This window comes from Colletes gigas, unplaced genomic scaffold (genome assembly GCF_013123115.1).
Source record: "Colletes gigas isolate AHSC1104 unplaced genomic scaffold, ASM1312311v1 Colletes_gigas_Sc00010, whole genome shotgun sequence".
In the NCBI taxonomy this organism is placed as follows: domain Eukaryota; kingdom Metazoa; phylum Arthropoda; class Insecta; order Hymenoptera; family Colletidae; genus Colletes; species Colletes gigas.
In genome coordinates, this window is record NW_025106639.1 from 5,797,627 (window position 1) to 5,814,552 (window position 16,926).

The 16,926-nt window shown below is 43.3% G+C and overlaps 2 protein-coding genes across 4 annotated transcripts in view; one reads left to right on the plus strand and one right to left on the minus strand.

The window, feature by feature from the left end:
- The first annotated feature begins 254 nt into the window (after positions 1–254).
- LOC122397613 (cofilin/actin-depolymerizing factor homolog) lies at positions 255–5,197 on the plus strand. The gene is made up of 3 exons (XM_043396873.1): positions 255–696; positions 4,432–4,674; positions 4,766–5,197. Exons 1-3 carry the CDS (start codon positions 694–696, stop codon positions 4,964–4,966), a joined length of 447 nt encoding a protein of 148 aa, XP_043252808.1. The 5' UTR covers positions 255–693; the 3' UTR covers positions 4,967–5,197.
- Positions 5,198–9,196: 3,999 nt separating this feature from the next.
- LOC122397983 overlaps positions 9,197–16,926 on the minus strand; it is a 150,944-nt gene continuing 143,214 nt past the window's right edge. For all 3 annotated transcript variants that reach the window (XM_043397523.1, XM_043397524.1, XM_043397521.1), the window contains 2 exons: positions 15,497–15,639; positions 9,197–15,412 (listed from right to left, as the gene is read on the minus strand). In XM_043397523.1, the coding sequence (XP_043253458.1) occupies positions 13,466–15,412; positions 15,497–15,639 (2,090 nt within the window). In that variant the 3' untranslated portion in view covers positions 9,197–13,465. The remainder of the gene's footprint in view (positions 15,413–15,496; positions 15,640–16,926) is intronic.

Consider the following 16,926-nt stretch of genomic DNA (forward strand, 5'->3'; position numbering starts at 1 on the left):
CAGAACGACGCGCGACGTCTGTATGCGGTCGCTTGCATGCCGCTGCCCATATAAGGTAATTTCCCCACGTCCCTCGCGATGATTGGCCAGTATGACCGGCAGGTCGCATCGATGATTAATTCCCGCAAATTACGTGTCATTGTCACTCGAATCGGTCCCACGACGATTCTATCATCTATATCAAGGATTTTAGGAATCGATCTTATTTTTAAGGTAATCTACAAAAGAGCCGTATTCCGGTCGAAATAAAAGCTGCACAAGCGACCGGCAGGACCGCATTGCACGACGCTTGCGCACTGAAGTAATCCTACCGGCTCAGAAAAAAAATTCGCGCTCGAACATACTCAAACCGTTGGTTTCTCGCGAAAAGAATACCAGGATCGGAATACGCGACTCATTAATAACATTTCCCGTGCGAATTATACGTAAATTCAATTACGAATTTTCGTTAGTCAGATATCGGCCAATCAAGAAAGAGTTAATCAGAAGTGCGCGCGCGCAGGCGTAGGGATACAGGATTCGCAGAAAGCTAGCTGCGAGAGGAGCCTCCCTTCCCGTTCGTTCGTTCGTGAGCCGCGACCCCCGCGACTGGACACTGCACCTATCCAGTTCTACCAGAACCGAGGCTCTCGTGAAAGTGTAGGTTAAAGTGCTTGTTTACGTGATTCTTCTCATCGGCTACGACATCACGAAATGGTAAATATCATACTGTGCATGCATCCATCTTCGAAAAAATGTCAACGATCCTTCGGGAACCGGTACGGGATGGGTTACTTTGTGGTTATGGCCGAAGCAGACGCGCCGGTCGCCATTTCTGTCCCGGCAATACGCCGCGATAGTGACCGCTTTCTTCTTTCTGCCACACCGATCGACTGATTTCGTTCTTGCTAGCTGTTCGTTCGGAATCCCCTGTGCTATTGATTTTCACGTCTTTTCACGAGGAATGATGGGAAATTCAAAACTTCGCTGACGTAGATGCATTTTTACGTGCCAATCGCGATTCCTTGCTTCCAGGAAACGGATGATTCATTTCCAGCTTCGCGATAGGACAGTCAGAGACTCGAAGAGAGCAACTGCGATCGGTGACGGGAGAAAAATTCTACATCGTCGAAGAGTAGAAACTCGCTGTTGTGTTGTAACGTATCGAGTCGCATGGTAAATTCTTCGTCTTCTCGGTGAATTCGTCCAATTATCGCGGTATTTAATTACAAAGATCGGAGAAGTTCTCGAGAACAATGTTTTTCTATCAATTCTGATACTCTTGATGATTAATCTTTGCATTTCCTTGCACCACATGTTTTAGTTCGGTATAAACCATTCGAAGCGATCGAACGTTGCGATTACTTTTGTAAGAGTGAACATAAGTACGGCGAATTTTTTTTCACAGTTTAGTTTTGGCGAGTGTGTTGAAAACACCTATTTCCTTTTGCCCTCTATATTCGAGGACAATATCGTTTGATACTGTAAAGAACATTTTAAGCCTGTTATGTCGTATAAATTTCGCCACCGGTTCGAACATTTCTCGAATTTCCGTCGTAATTGCCAAAAATTTATGTAACGAACGTATGTTATGCCAGATTGAAATTTCCTTCCAAATCTTCGTGTCAAATGTCGAAATAATTGAACTTTATTATCGATACATTTCAATTCATTTAATTGTTCGACTTTCTCTCGTTGTGTATTTTGTTCTTTTTGTTAATACACAGTCGCAAAATTGTCATGCGTGCTTGTATAAATGTGAAATAAACTCGTACGAACGAAGAGTGCAATCCGTAATTTATTTAAAGTTATATATCTATCGCAACGCGGAATCGTTTCGGTCTGCCATACGCGTTTATCAGTGTTATCTGTTAGCTGCAATTATCTTCAATATAGAGAAGTTGTTGTTTGAACAGTACTCTTTAATTATCATTACATTTAAAATCGAATTTCGTAAGTTACAATTTTCCCTGCAATTGTAATTGGCGATCAACGATTTAATATTTCCAAGTTTTTTCTTCCAACACGCGACGCTTCTATCGAAGTTCCGGAAGAATTAATTTAGTCGCGTTCCATTTCCGACAAATTGGCGACAGAAAATTAACCAAGTGAAACTGGCACAAGTAATTACCGCCGTACACCGAATACATTATAAATATTTATGTTAGCCATCGATAGATATTGTATCCTTGGTAATGAAGAGCTGGGTTTTCTTGCGAAACTAACCCCTCTCCCCCTCTATGTCTCTAGCCTCGAGGATGACAGTGAACTACAACAGAAGTTCTGGTAGAGAGGGAAAAATTCAATGAGCCCGTAAGGAGGTCGGTTCTTGCAGGCCAGTGACTCTCAAAGTTCACTGACGTCTTCGTAAACGTGGTGAATAAGCTGATTATCTTCGACATTGCTACGGTCGTTCGCTGTTGATTATTCATACAATCATACATCTTTTCTTCTTTCATATTATCGATCGAAAATATCGATTCCTAACCCTATTTTACTTAATTCTTCGTATATAAATATTCATGACAAGTGTTTAAAATCATTATGATGCAATATCGAAGAGAATGTTCAAATGTCTGTTCCTATTAACCAAGGACGTCGAAAGATAAATCACGAAACTCTGTGTGTATTGATTATCGTTGAATTCTAGGTACATTCTAGTAAACGCGACTATCTTCAAAAATTGTTTCGTTCTTTATATAGGCAGAGATTGTACATCTATCGATATCATTTAATCGAGAAATGATCTATAAAACGGTTCGTGACCATACGATCGGTTTACTTATCAGTCAACAATCGACCATATCGCTGCTCATCGGTGAATCATCTTCCGTTTGACCTTGTGCCACACAAGAGTCGTTTACAACAACGCCCTAGAGGGAGCCAAGTCTGGCCCTAACCGGCATCCCCTGTCGTGCCAGAATATCGACCGAGGAATTGCATCCTCCATCTACTGGCTATCCTCCAACCACGTTACACTTTTCATCGGACCCTTTTGCACCCCAATCGACCCTTACGTTCATTCTGCTACGGTAGACAAAGCATCAACCGTTTGTTGTATTACATTCCCAGTGAAGTACAATTACCAATCGGTAGAAATAAATTAATCGAACAACTGCGCTATTAATTGCTTTCGCCTTATTTGTACAGTAGCCCGTTTTAACAATCGAAGTAGCAATTTATACACATCTGCCTTAACCAAAATCGATAATGCTCCCGTATCGTGCACTTCGTTCCAGTTTTCTAAATGCATTCGTTCCAACCGATAAAGAGTTTTTAGAATACTCGAAGGTGCATCCCGTTTGGCAAATGATCCGCTTTTCCTTTAAATATCGAATTACGTTTCGCTCGACTAATTTTAGAAATTTTGCAATTCCTTGTTTACAGCTGCGAATCCGTTTGTTTTGTCACGGACATTTCCCGTCTACCGTTCGTTGATACTCGAGCATTATTTTTTACAAACCCGAAACCGTTGATCCTAGACGAAAGCTGTACAAAAATAACTATCCCACTTCGAACTTTTCACACTGCGTGTCGTTACTACCCTCCCCACTCCTTGTCTCTCTGTCTTTCTCTGTGCCCCGCCCTCTCTCTTCCCAAAAATCTTTGCGTCGCGCTCGTCGTGTGTCACGGTCGTATTTCACAAATTTCCACAGAGTGGAAGGAACACGTAGTCGAACGGAGCACCGTACCGTGTGGGCACGTGCCCGCGCGCAAGGGATAACTTTAGAAATGGACGTCGGATCTCCTTTAGCATAGGATTCATGCGTGGGAAGAATTTATTTCGGTACGTCCCCCACGTTTGCCCGCGAAATAAGCTTAAACGGCCAGACTAACCGACGCATAATACTGATGATAGCGCCGATACTGGCACGAGCTCCTCGTCAGTCAACGACTGCCATATATTATTGCTGTGCAGAAAGATGTCCGTCGCCCTCGTAAATCTTAGCTCGCACGGTACTAAAACAGGGATCACTTATCGATGTCCAATGGGCGGGGGGGTTAGAGGGTACGGGTTACCGACGTTCGTCCCCATCGCGAATACACTCGTAATTCAATGCGTTAATTAGAATTATGTGCGATTTCACGTTTATCGAACAAAAGGGGTTTTCTTAAACTTTGATGCGTAATTGAATGTTGCGCGTGTGAACAGGAGACGTAGACGTATCTTCGTATTTGCGCGATAGAGAGACGTTTTATAAATAGTATATGGACAGTTACAAGTTTCTTGTCGGCGATATCGGTTTCAACAGGTGCGACTAAGTTTTATAAACTACGTATTTTCATCGAACGATTATGCAACGCGCGCTGCGACTTCGGTGTTACGCTAGATTTGTCGTTACCCGGATTGACATCGATTACACGTTACTCGAAACGTTAACATTTTTTATTTCACCTTCTTCCTGGCGAAGTCGATCGATTTAAACCGTTTCTTTCTTGTATTTTGTTTAGGCATCTGGAGTAACAGTGGCTGACGTTTGTAAGACAACGTACGAGGAGATTAAAAAAGACAAAAAGCATCGATATGTAATCTTCTACATTAAGGACGAGAAGCAAATTGACGTTGAAGTAATCGGACCTCGCGATACGGCTTACGACGCCTTCCTGGAAGATTTGCAAAAAGGTGGTGCCGGAGAATGTCGCTATGGCCTCTTCGATTTTGAATACACTCATCAATGTCAGGGTACTTCCGAGGTAATCCATGCACCGTTTCAGCGATGAAATCTGAAAGACACGTTATTCGCATACATGGATATTTATATAAACGTTTGTTGTCGATTTTTAGGCTTCCAAGAAACAGAAGTTGTTCTTGATGTCGTGGTGTCCTGACACGGCTAAAGTTAAGAAGAAGATGTTGTACTCCAGTTCTTTCGATGCTTTGAAAAAGTCCTTAGTTGGTGTGCAAAAGTATGTACAGGCAACAGACCTTTCAGAGGCTTCCGAGGAAGCTGTTGAAGAGAAGCTCCGAGCCACTGACAGGAATTAGGAGTATTTCAGCAAATCCAAAATTATTAATATTAACGAGAGAAATCAAGTGAAAAACCATACGCAAATTCCCTTCCCCAAAATAATGCTCTATACCGTCGTCGCATCGAAGGTTCATGTTTTTACACATTTTTCACTTTTAAATGGAAACGATTACCAAGTATTTGCGCTACATGTATTAGTCATTGGGGAGCGTAAACATTAGCAGAAATGAACGTAAAAGAAGCAAAAAGTATATAAAGAAAAATCACTTTTCATACTGCGAACGTTGTGTGAATCTGTCTGATATAATATTAATATTATACTATTATTATAATTATAAGATACTTGTAAAAGAATAACAGTTTACAACCAGTCAGGCAGTAAGAATGAAAGCATTACACTTTTGTCATCGGCTGTATAATGTTTAAATTAAATTCATTTCATAATGATTTTTCGTAAGATCCCGTTAGTAAGTCCCACATATTCCTGACATCGTGAGAAATTCAATTGTTTAATTTGTTCTAAAAACAACACGATTAGCAATATCGTTTGTATATGATACGTTAATTGATCGTTTTATATTAAATAAATTTTGTTTCAACTTTCTATAATTTCCTTCATACTGAATTTTAGGTATAAAAGATCTTGCATTTAAAATGTAGATGAATCAATTTTGACCGGACATGTTCTGGTTTGCAATATTCTGTTTAAATAATTTTTAACATGTGTACGAGTACAACCGATGAAAAATATTCCAATACTTTTTGCATCTGTTTTTTTTTTTGTTAAGAAAAAGCTAGAAATTTTTATGTTGAAAGCTTACTTGGTCTACTTATTAGAATTACGAGGTATAAAAAAAGAAGGTTATGAGACTATTTTCTATTTCGACGTAAAGTTCTACATTATCGATTACAACCGGAAGAAGACGTTACTGCAATTGGCGGCAAAAGTAATAACTATCGGCTTTGATTTTTTAACGAGTTATGTATTCCCAGAATTTATAATAAGTTCGAGGCTGATTAGCTCGGTGTTATTCGTGACGAAGGACTTTTCAGTCAAATTACATATATTAGATATTACCTAGTTGTGATAATTCTTGCTTTCCGGAAGTGCCATGTCTACTACGCGAGTCAAAAAAAGCGGGAGGAAGTACCTCCTACCATTCGACGCGTCCTCTATGCTCACAGAGGTAGCTCGGTCGAATGGTTGATTGATTATTTGTCACCTGTGGTCGTGTGTTGGACCAAATATTCGCATATCTATTAGTAGATACATATTAGATTTTAAAAGGAAATTCTCTGAGTTCAAGTAGGATCAAATTTATGAAGCCCCTGTCTCAAGATCCCTCTCTTTACCAGACATCCCGTGTCCAGGTCCTTGGGCTCTCAACAACAATGCTTGGTGAAATGAGGAACCAGTTTCAAAGGTACGAATTCATATTTCTATAGAATCGACTTTGATTCCTTCTATTTCCTAAATTTCCTAAATCCAGATCATGGGAATATAAAAGAGAGATGGAACTTGGACTCGTGTTATCCACGATGAAAAGTCTTTCGTGGATAACACCGAGCTAATGTAACCCTGTACATTATGGGAAGAAAAAGTTTTCTACATTTGTTAATTTTATGGATTTTAGTAGTTCAATTGGCTATAAGAGGAAGAGGTCGCTCGAGAACCACTGGTTGATAAAAACGTAAATTATGGGATAGATGGCGCCACATACATGTTATAATTACATTTTTTAAAGTCAGCCTGGAATCACGAATCAATTCTTTTGAAAATATATATATATATATGATAATTAAATCTTGAAGATGTGGGCGAACAAACGTTGAATTTTGTCCTTTCGATCGAAAAGTATTATCTCGCGAGACCTAGCCTGAAAAAAGAAAAAAGTTCAATCGAATTCATTTTGCATTTCTGCAAGTCGAACATTAGCGTAGTCCAGGGGTAAGCTTCGTAGCTTACACCTACTATAATATACATGAACGTTGAGAAACTCCTTGGAAACACAATACAGCGCGTAGGTGGGCACAAAGCAGCCATAAAGGGCTTCGAGCTTCAACTGTGGACATAACTGACCTACAGTGTGCTCGTGGTTTTCATTGCATTCTCGACTCTTTGTTTACGTACACTTGACTTGTTCGTACACCATCTCGGAAGTTTATCGTTTAAAACCGGATGAAACCCGTACAGACCGAATCAACTTGAACAAAATGTATTTGCTTTGGACTCGCGAATATGCCATGACTCGAAATCGACAACAAGATATAGGTTAGAAATCGATGGCGCAACTTGTTTCGAGCGAAGCATCTTGAAGGTTAGGAAAGTGTGATGTGGAATAGGAATGATTAAATAAAAATTTGCGATCTATGAATAGCGATAGGACCAATTCAATGGTACTCGTATCAATGATCCAGGTAATAATAGGTATCTAAGTTAGTTATTGGTAGTAGTAAGGTTTGTCGACGGTTCTTGTAGTATCGATACAATTTAAACCACAAACAAATCTAGTATCACAGTTTGATATTATTATAATACGTTCATGAGACAATGAATGTGGATCCAAACAAAATTACACGATCGAGTACATACAAATACAATTGAATTTATATAAGTTACTTACCAATGAGCTATTTTACAATTCTATATGCGCTATGCTAATGTCCCTACATTTTCGTATCAATCTTTTCTTCTAGATATAAGATGCAGTTATTGAACTCATTTCTATGTATCGATACTAAAAGTTATTCGTAAGCAAGTATCAAATTTGATCTAATTGATACGACAGCCGTACGCAAGATCGGATTAAGGGATTCGTGGCCCAGGGTTGCAACCCCCCTAGCTTCCTCTTTAATCCGTGTCTCGTCATACGTCTCGATGAGTCTCGAATCGCTTCTAATCATTTTTATATGCATATCGATCACTAGCTACGAATAGTCGTTAATCCTCGAACGGCGGACTCCGGGTCCATTTTGTTCTCAAATCGGAATATCGTTACGTCGCGTTCACGAATTGAATCTCTTTCGTGTGGTGTTCGTAAATCTTTTATTTATCGTATATTTTTACAAATCCATTTAGTATTATTCTTATTCGTTAAAAACCGGAACCTCGCGACTCTGAGTAAACAATTTGCGTGGGTCGCAAGTGAACCACGGAGTTCGCCGGGCGAGGGTTGAAAAGAACACGTTTCGATAATAATTAGTACGATCCGTACGATTCTGACGATCGTGACAAAGAAAATGGTGAAGGTAGAAGCGCGCGAGCAAGCGAGCGGTCGATTACCATATCGGCCACGAATCGATGGGTTACCGTTCGATGGATCGAACGACGGATTGACGTTCGAGAAAGTGGACTGGTTCGATCAACGTTTCGAAGCGATTAAAAAATATGCCGTGACACCGGTCTGGGCCCAGGGCTCCCTTACTCGCTCGCGCTTAGTGTTGTTTCATTTTTCGTTTTTTTTTATTTCGATACGATCAACAGCGAAACCACTTAAATCTGTATAATATATTTATACTTAATAGTTAATCCTTAGCGATCAATTTACAATCAAGTTAATTCGATTAATCGACGAAATGTTCAATTAGTTCGTAGCGATGGCTGGTTCCGTTCGACGCGGCATGCGTTCGTTTCCGTTTCCCCTTGCTTCTGATTCTTGCTTCTCTGATTTCGTTTCGTTTTGCTCGTCTCGCATTTCATTATCGATGAAAACGATTAACACCGACAGACACTTATGCTATAACTGCTCCATCATTGAATCGGAATGGATTCTTGAAAAACATCTACTATAGTAATTGTCGATCGTACGAGCCATTGTGTCCTTGAGGCCGATAGAGAACAAAAGAAACATTCATTATATAGACATCAGTTATTATATCAACGATTCTCTCATCTATACCCTGTGCATCATTTTAAATGTTTTCAACACATTCTATGTGATTACTCGAGATAAATGTTTCTCGCTTATCGTAGATAGTCAATATATAATATATTTATACTTTATGTATATCTTGTAAATGCACGCGGGCGTGCGCGCGCGCGCGCAGGCGCGCGTCCAATTGAAACGCGCGCGCGAACGCGGCCGTGCATTTATTTTATTTATATATATATCAATCATGCCGGATGCATAATTTTACAGCGTCGTACAGCGACAAAGGAGGATGTCGATTCATGCCGTGCATCTTTGTTCATCGAAACACTATATTTTTTTTTTTTCGTTTTTTCATTTTTTTTTCATCTTTTTTTGTTTTTCGTTCCCGCGTCGATCGCGTGTAATCGATACGCGAGACAATTCGGATCCTCGATTGTTCGAAACGCGCGGCAATGAAATATAATCAACGAGACAACATAACGCGATAACTATAAAAATCACGGTAACGTATGAACATTTTCACAGCGACGTCGTGCAGCCGACGATCATTAACCGATTAAACAAATTGCAACGAGAACGGCTTTCAATATGGCTGTAGCGGGTGCGAGGTTACGATCACGTCGGACGCCTAATTCTCTCTGCACGTTTAACGTTTACACGCCGCGCGGACGAAGAGGGCGTCCCCCGGCGATCGGTCTTAAATTATTTATCCCGTGCATTGTCCTTAACGACGCGTTTTTTTTTTTTACGATATAATAACTATTAAATATGCGGCTCCGTTAGAAAAAAGCTTACAAACCTCAAAAGCGAGAAGCTTAACGGTGGCGTGGCTCAGTCTGTACATGGAAACACTCTGCGCGAACGTCGTCGTACGCGACCATTTTCTCTATTCATACAGGGACCGTGTGGCGCGACGATTTATCGAACTTTTTAAACGATAAACGAATAATAACGAAACAACGTACTTAAAACGATCCTAATCACAGAGTTTAAATTCGATAACACGATTAAATTTAAAACATCGAAGGGGGGGTACCATAATTTTCTGTACACGGTATGCTCCATTTTTCGGTTCAATTTTACGATATAGCAGTTTCTACTTTGCATTTCAACCTGTCGTTTGTTCACTCGCGACCTTGCAAGATTTTCAATCACCGTTTCGTGCAAAATTATAATACGAATAATCGTTACGTCCATGGTCCCCGTAACCGGGGGTGGGCCACGGACGCGACGATTCGCTTTACGATGAGTCGTACGTCGACTCGCAATAATAGAAGTATGACAGCGGCGCACGACAGGTTGTGCAACGATCCCACATTAACGCGACGCGTCGTTTGACAATTATCGTTGAAACGGTCGCGTCGGTTGTGGTCGTAGAAATTATTGTACGAGGAATCGTCGGGTTTCTGGTCCCTGGAAACAGTCGACTCGGTACGGACCGCGGAACAGAGACGATTCGTCGATCGTTTAACGGTTCGGTCGCTCGTGGGCTCGGTAGAAAATGAGAAACGGGACTAGGAGATTCAGATTGTGTGTGTGTGTGTTTTTTTTTTGTTCATTCTAACCCCGGTGGAAACGATAGAACGCAAATATGTCGATTTAGCGTGAAACGATTCTGCGCGAACGAGGAATTACAATTAAAAAGTTGCTCGTTTACCCGTAATTTTGTCTGCGGTCCGCTCAACGTACGCTCGCCCCGTAATTCGATGTTTGTCGCAGTTGGTCGTGTTTTTTTTTTTTTTTTTTTCATTTTCTTTTTCTTCGCGTCGTCGTTCCCAAAATCATCCGCACGCAAAATTACCCGGCTTATCGCGTTAAACGGTGCCTACGATTCAACGAATCGAATTGACTAGATTCGCATTAAACATGTACAGCTTGCGATCAACCGTGTGTGTACACGCGCATCCGCGTTATTGCTTTGATGTAATAATATATTTTCTGTAACGTATGTGTACGCAAATACGACGCATCGGTTTCTATCTACGAAAATTGCATTTGTTTACTCCCAGGAACTAAAAATATTTCCAAATCACTCGGAATGACTTCGAAAGGTGTCTCAACCCCCCCGCTGATAAATTCTCGCAAAAATTACGTTTTTTTTTTTTCCCCCCTCCCCGCGACGACCGTACGATTACGGTACTCGGGTCGATGTTACGAAATTACAATTACGTACGAGCGCCGGGGTTCAGGCGCCCGCCCGTGCACCTGTATGTTCCATTAATTCGGATATATTTTGTCCGTTGGCTTGTAAAAAAATGCTCGAAACAACGGCCGAATGCTACTGTTCGTTTAACTGTATATCCCCAATAGCAATCTCGCTCGTGAATATCAGCTACAGGCTAATAACGGTTTACGCGACGAGTCGCGTTGAAAAACTAACGAAATAATTTCTCCCATACAACAACAGAACAAAAGTAGAGAAGAAAAAATAACAATCGATATATGCGCGCCGGTCGGCGCGCAGAAACTTTTTGGAATTCCAACAAGTTACGTTCGACGAAATATAACAGCGGTACCTCGATAACGGCCCGTTGACGTGACAAGAGATTGCACTTACTCGACCAGTCAAGCGAAACGATCCGAGTATCTTTCAACAATAACGAAAGGATAACGGTAACGCTGCAAACCGCCGGAAACGAAAAGAAAAGTATCAAGAAGGAAACGAAACATTTACGCCGTCTTTAGTAATGGGACCAATCCAATGACATTTACTTGGTCGCTCGAACTCTGGTATCAAACTAACTTGCCATTGGAATTAGTAAGGTTATTAACATTTCTTGCAGTATCGATACGCTTTCGTAACATCAAGTCTCGTTCGAACCATTCAACAAGAATTCAGAGTCGTGACAATAGATTCTTTTAATCAAAATCACATATTTAGCAGTAGTTTAAAGTCGAAAATATTCACATAACAAACACGTATACGTACGCGATTAATTTGATCATTCGAAATTAGCGTTCTAATTGTATCGCGAATTCTTTGTTCCGATCGAAGCTCGCGAAACAGCGAACGAAGTTGTTTTCTCGAATAATTACAACGGAATTGAACGCGAAACGCAAATGGAAATGTACCATAGTAATTAATTTTCAAAAGTATCGAATTATTTTTGTTTGCGTATCATTATTTCAGTACAATTATTATCGCCGCGTTTGATACATTTGCTTCTTTCTCGCAAATTTCAACGATCCAGCGCGTCCAATTATATGGAAAAACCATCAGATTTTAAAGATACTAATTATATTTAACGTCCGTACCAATTATCAGAAGCATCGAATCTGTCGCGAGGCATAAAAGTCTTCCGATCGATAGGTTTTCGCTATATAGTTTCGCCAATTGGTGCGCCATTTTTACGTCTGCGATTAAACGGGGCATGAAACTTGACGTAACCGATAGGTATCGATACGATAGTCGCGCGTTTCATTAATAATAGGGTCTATAGACGTAACGACTGATCGTACGGGTCGCCGTACGAAAAATGGTTACGTTCGCGATCCCCCGTGAGTCTCAAATCGTTTGAAGGCATTCATTCGAATGATTCGACACGACGGTGTCGATTTCAAACGTGAACGGTATCAAAATACGTCTCAGTCCCATCACTAGCCGTCTTCGTCGTTGTCGATGATCCGCGATCAACTCGAGAAAGAGATCGATAGTGTTCTAGCAAGCACAGCAGTATCAAGGTGTCGGTTAAAAACGTTTTCGCGTTCGCGCGGCTGCCGAGATGTCGATGACCGCGCGTTTTCAGTAGCGTTTTCCACGGTTCCGAGCCGCGCGCCCGTGTAACTACTCGCGGCGCAATCGTTGATCGTGAGCGACAGAGAGGAAAGGATCGGAAGGATGTATCGAGAGAACGTAGTGGCAAGAAACAAACGAACGAGAAACGCGACGAAATAGAGAGGTAGAGAACGAGAAGAGTTGACGCGGAGATAGTAAAATGTATAGGTTTAAAAGACTGACAAAAGAAGGACACAACGTATTCCCCTACGACTTCAGCCTGCTTCCGCAGGTTGGCAGAGTACAGGTCTCCGTCACCGCGCCTAAAACATTGTACCAATTCGATCGTTTTGGATACTCGAGCAACGGCTAGAGGTTGTAACGTCATGCAACTTTCCAGGGATAAAGAAAAAGTGAAACTCTGATTATCGCGCGCCACGGTGACTTCGATGCCAGAGATTGATATTACACGAGAAAGAGAGAGAGATAGAGATAGAGAGAGAGAGAGAGAGAGAGAGAGATACTAATCGAAGTTACCATTTGATACATTTCTTTCTGAAAACTTAACGCGAGCACCAGGGGAAGCACCGAAAGTCTCGGTTACGCCCCTGCCAGGTATCTCTAAAACGATCCGTTTGTACGTGATATTTCACGCGCGGCGACAGAGCGGTGCGATTTACCGTGTTGCAAAAGTAGGTTAAAATCGGAGGGGGATTGAGTCTTTCCCTCGCGAGAGACAGAGGGAATGGAGGAAAACGCGCGCAGTTCGCGAATCGCAGTAGCAAAGTCGCGCCAGAAAGCGTCCGCAACGAGAAGCGTTTTCGTTAGACGATTATTCCGGCGACGGATCCTAAACGTGTAAAAATACGTAGAAAAGATAAACATAGCGCTCGTAATCGCTATCGTGTCGAATAGTTTTACATCGATTATCATACACCGTCGTAAGCAAGGTCGACCGGCGGCCTGTGGTGAGACGGAAGGTAAGACGGCGGCGTAGAAGTACCTGGCGTGGCGCTGCCAACACTGGTGTAACCACCGGGATAATTCGCGCTGGGCGCGTGAATCCCTGCTGGTGGTGCCGGATAGGCATCGAAGGAACTAGAATACGAACCGTTGTAGGGATAAGGATTGGCCATGTGACCGAGGGATGGATGCATTCCTCCCATGCCGCTCATACCGCCCATCCCGTAGGTGCGTTGCATCAGGCTTGGCTCGAGGCCGCCGAAAAGGTACCCGTTCGTCGATCCCATCGGCACGGGATAATGAGGGCCGGGTATTATGTTTGGATACGAGTTGCCGGGATGTCCGTGGCTCATGCTGGGCGTGTAATTGCTAGACGCCAGGTTCTCCACGGTGTAAGATTTGCTGTGCTGCTGCTGTTGCTGTTGTTGGTGCTGCTGTTGCTGTTGCTGCTGCTGCTGCGAGTCCTGATGCTGACGGCCGTTCATGCTGTATAGGGACCCGTAGCCGTCGTTCGGGGAGTTGTGCAACGAACTCGCGTAGATCGTGCCGCCGGGTGCCAGGGGGGGACTATAATTGGACATTCCCGCGTTAGACATTCCGGAGAAGCCGGACAGATAAGATTGATGATGAGCCTCCATCTTTTCCGCGAGAGATCCGTCGTCGTTCATGCCCGGATGACCGTGCTGCAGACGCTGGCTGCCGCCGTCGGCTATGCTCGGTATTTGGTCGACTAGAGATTCCAGGTCGCTGAGACTCTTCGACGCCACGTCTTGGTTCCTCTTTATGCCGTACTGCTCGTGGGGATGGTGCGGCGACATCGACGAGTGGGTCGGCGTGTGGGGGTGCGTGTGCGGCGGAGTCGGATGGGAATGGTGCGAGTGGTCGTCGGTGGCTTGGCTCAGAGGCGTCGGTGTAGTCTGATGGGGATGAGGATTGTGCGGGTCCGAGGTTTGATCGTGGTAGCCCATGTAACTCGTGTAACTCGGGTGAGACGGGGTGCCAGGGCTACCGTGGTGGCCCGTGTTGTCGCCGTTCCCAGCCGGATTGTACTGACGATGATCGTTGTTCATGTTCTGCTGGGAGATGCTCGTAGGCGGCTCGAAGTCCGGGTGCTCGACGCTCGGCGACGTCAACGGCGACGGTTCCAGGTTGTTCTCCGAGGAGATCGCGGTGTTGATTTCCGACGACAGATCGGAATGAGTGAACGAGAGCGACATGGACTTTGGGCTCTGGCTGTAGTGCTGCAGGTGCACGGGGCTCTGTTTCGCGTTCATGCTGTACGGGCTGTCGTTCATGCCCTGGCCGTAGAACCCGGAATCGTTCATTTGTTGCGGGTACGGGGCCATGTGGGCGAATGTCTTTGGCGGCGAGAAACAGTTGGGCACGATCCCGCCGTAACCGTCTCCCAGATGACCCATGCTCTGCCGTTGTTGCTGCTGCTGTTGCTGTTCGCGTTCCCTCATCTCCCTCTCCTGTTGCTTCTGTTGCTGGTGAATCTTCTTCGGGCGACCGCGACGCTTCTTTATCACCACCCCGTTCGCGTCCAGCTTCTCGGGATCGGGCGGCGGTTGATCCTCCGGATTCTTTATTTTCTTCGGTCTGCCTCTCTTCTTCTTGCCGGGTATCTGGGAATTCGGTTCCTGTTTCACCAGCGTACCGTTCACGTCTGTGATCCTGCTCTCCCCCTCGTTCGTCAGATCGTCGCAGAACGGCGGCTTCTTGTCCTCGATCGCGTCGTGATCCTTCTTCTTGAGCTTCGAGTCCGCGAACACTATGTCGGACTCGTCTAGATGAGAGATCGTGCCGTTCAAATAATCGCGGAACTTCTTTAGCGCCGCGTAGTATGGCACCTTATCCGCCGCTCGCGGCAACTGTGCGCATCTTGCGCTGCTCGATGGCATCACCCACATGTACTGCAACCGAACGTTTATCGTATGTTATTGGGAACATTTTATCCGCAACGTGTAACCGGATTTTTAATTTGTTTTTCGCCTTACCGTGTTGGTACCCTCGATCAGATTGGGCTGCCTGCCGAAACCAAACTCCTTCTTCCCCGAAAATACTTCGTAGATCAGTTTACCGTTGAACACCGCGATCTTCGGCTTGTATTTCCGTAATTTCTCTAACAGAATGTGACTACCTGTAAAAGAAATACAATTTCACAAACCATACAACTTTTATGTTGGTAACGCGTATTAATAATTTTATACGTAGATACGATGAACTTTTAATACGCTTCTGTCTTTAAAAAATTGAGTTCAATAAACTTCAGATTGTACAGGTGTCTATGATTGGACAGATGTTTGAAGTTTAAATTAGACAGTAACTAACTAGAAAGTATAAGTACAGTAGTGCCCACATAAGTGACCAAGCTCGTGACCGGCCGTGGTCATTTATGTGGGCACTTAGCTTCTTTCCGTATCTCCGTTGAATTCTGAGAAGTAACCGTACCCACATAAGTGACCAAGCTCGTGACCGGTCGTGGTCATTTATATGGGCACGGTTGCTTTTCAGAATTCAACGGAGATACGGAAAGAAGCTAAGTGCGAAACCATATATACAATGTATCGATAACGACCGGCATCAAGTTACGCTCGACATGCTCGATGTACGAAGCCACTTGGCTTCTAAGAATTGGTGGGGATAACCGCGGTCACTTGTGTGGGCACTACTGTAACTTGCACTCGGTATAAAATCATTACCACGTTTAGATAGATTTGTCTATTTCATCGTTGATAAATATTAAATTTCACCAAACTATTTTGTCCCTAGAAAATATATGTACACTCGGAATCGCTTTTGTTCGGACAATCTAACCTATATTTACCATCTAGAGTATTTTCTATTTAACAAATAATAACTATTCAACAATTATCAACGAACAAAGAAGCCAAGCGAGGCGATTCAAATTCAAATTCGTCGAAGTTGATGCCCCAGTCCCGCCACTGTCCGCACGTGGTCGGATGACAAACTGTTGGTCGCGACAATACCTTTGTTCGTCGCTGCATACTGTTTTTTAGAAGAGTCGTTCGTTTCCGGGCTGTGTCGCGTTGTTTGGAACGCCCTGTATATTTTCGATAGCTAGATAATCGCGCAAATATGTCCGCTTAGTTCGAACGAGCGTTCGGTTCGTCTCTACGCTTGATTCGTTCATTGTTTTAAAAGCGATGCATGGACCGTGATTCTTGCACACGAGAGAATTTCGAGCGACGAGGTTGGCAACATTGGGATGCCGCGTGCCGCCAGTCTCCTCGCGGCGACGATCGCATAGCGAACTAGTCGAAACCGAAAGCCGATCGGAATATTCCCGTTGATTTTTCTTGATTGTTTTTGTTAACAGAAGAGTTACGTAGACAGTGGGATGATCGTTTTAACTAGTCAGCGACGAATAAAAGAAGTTCAGTGATCGCGACACCCGATAGATCGT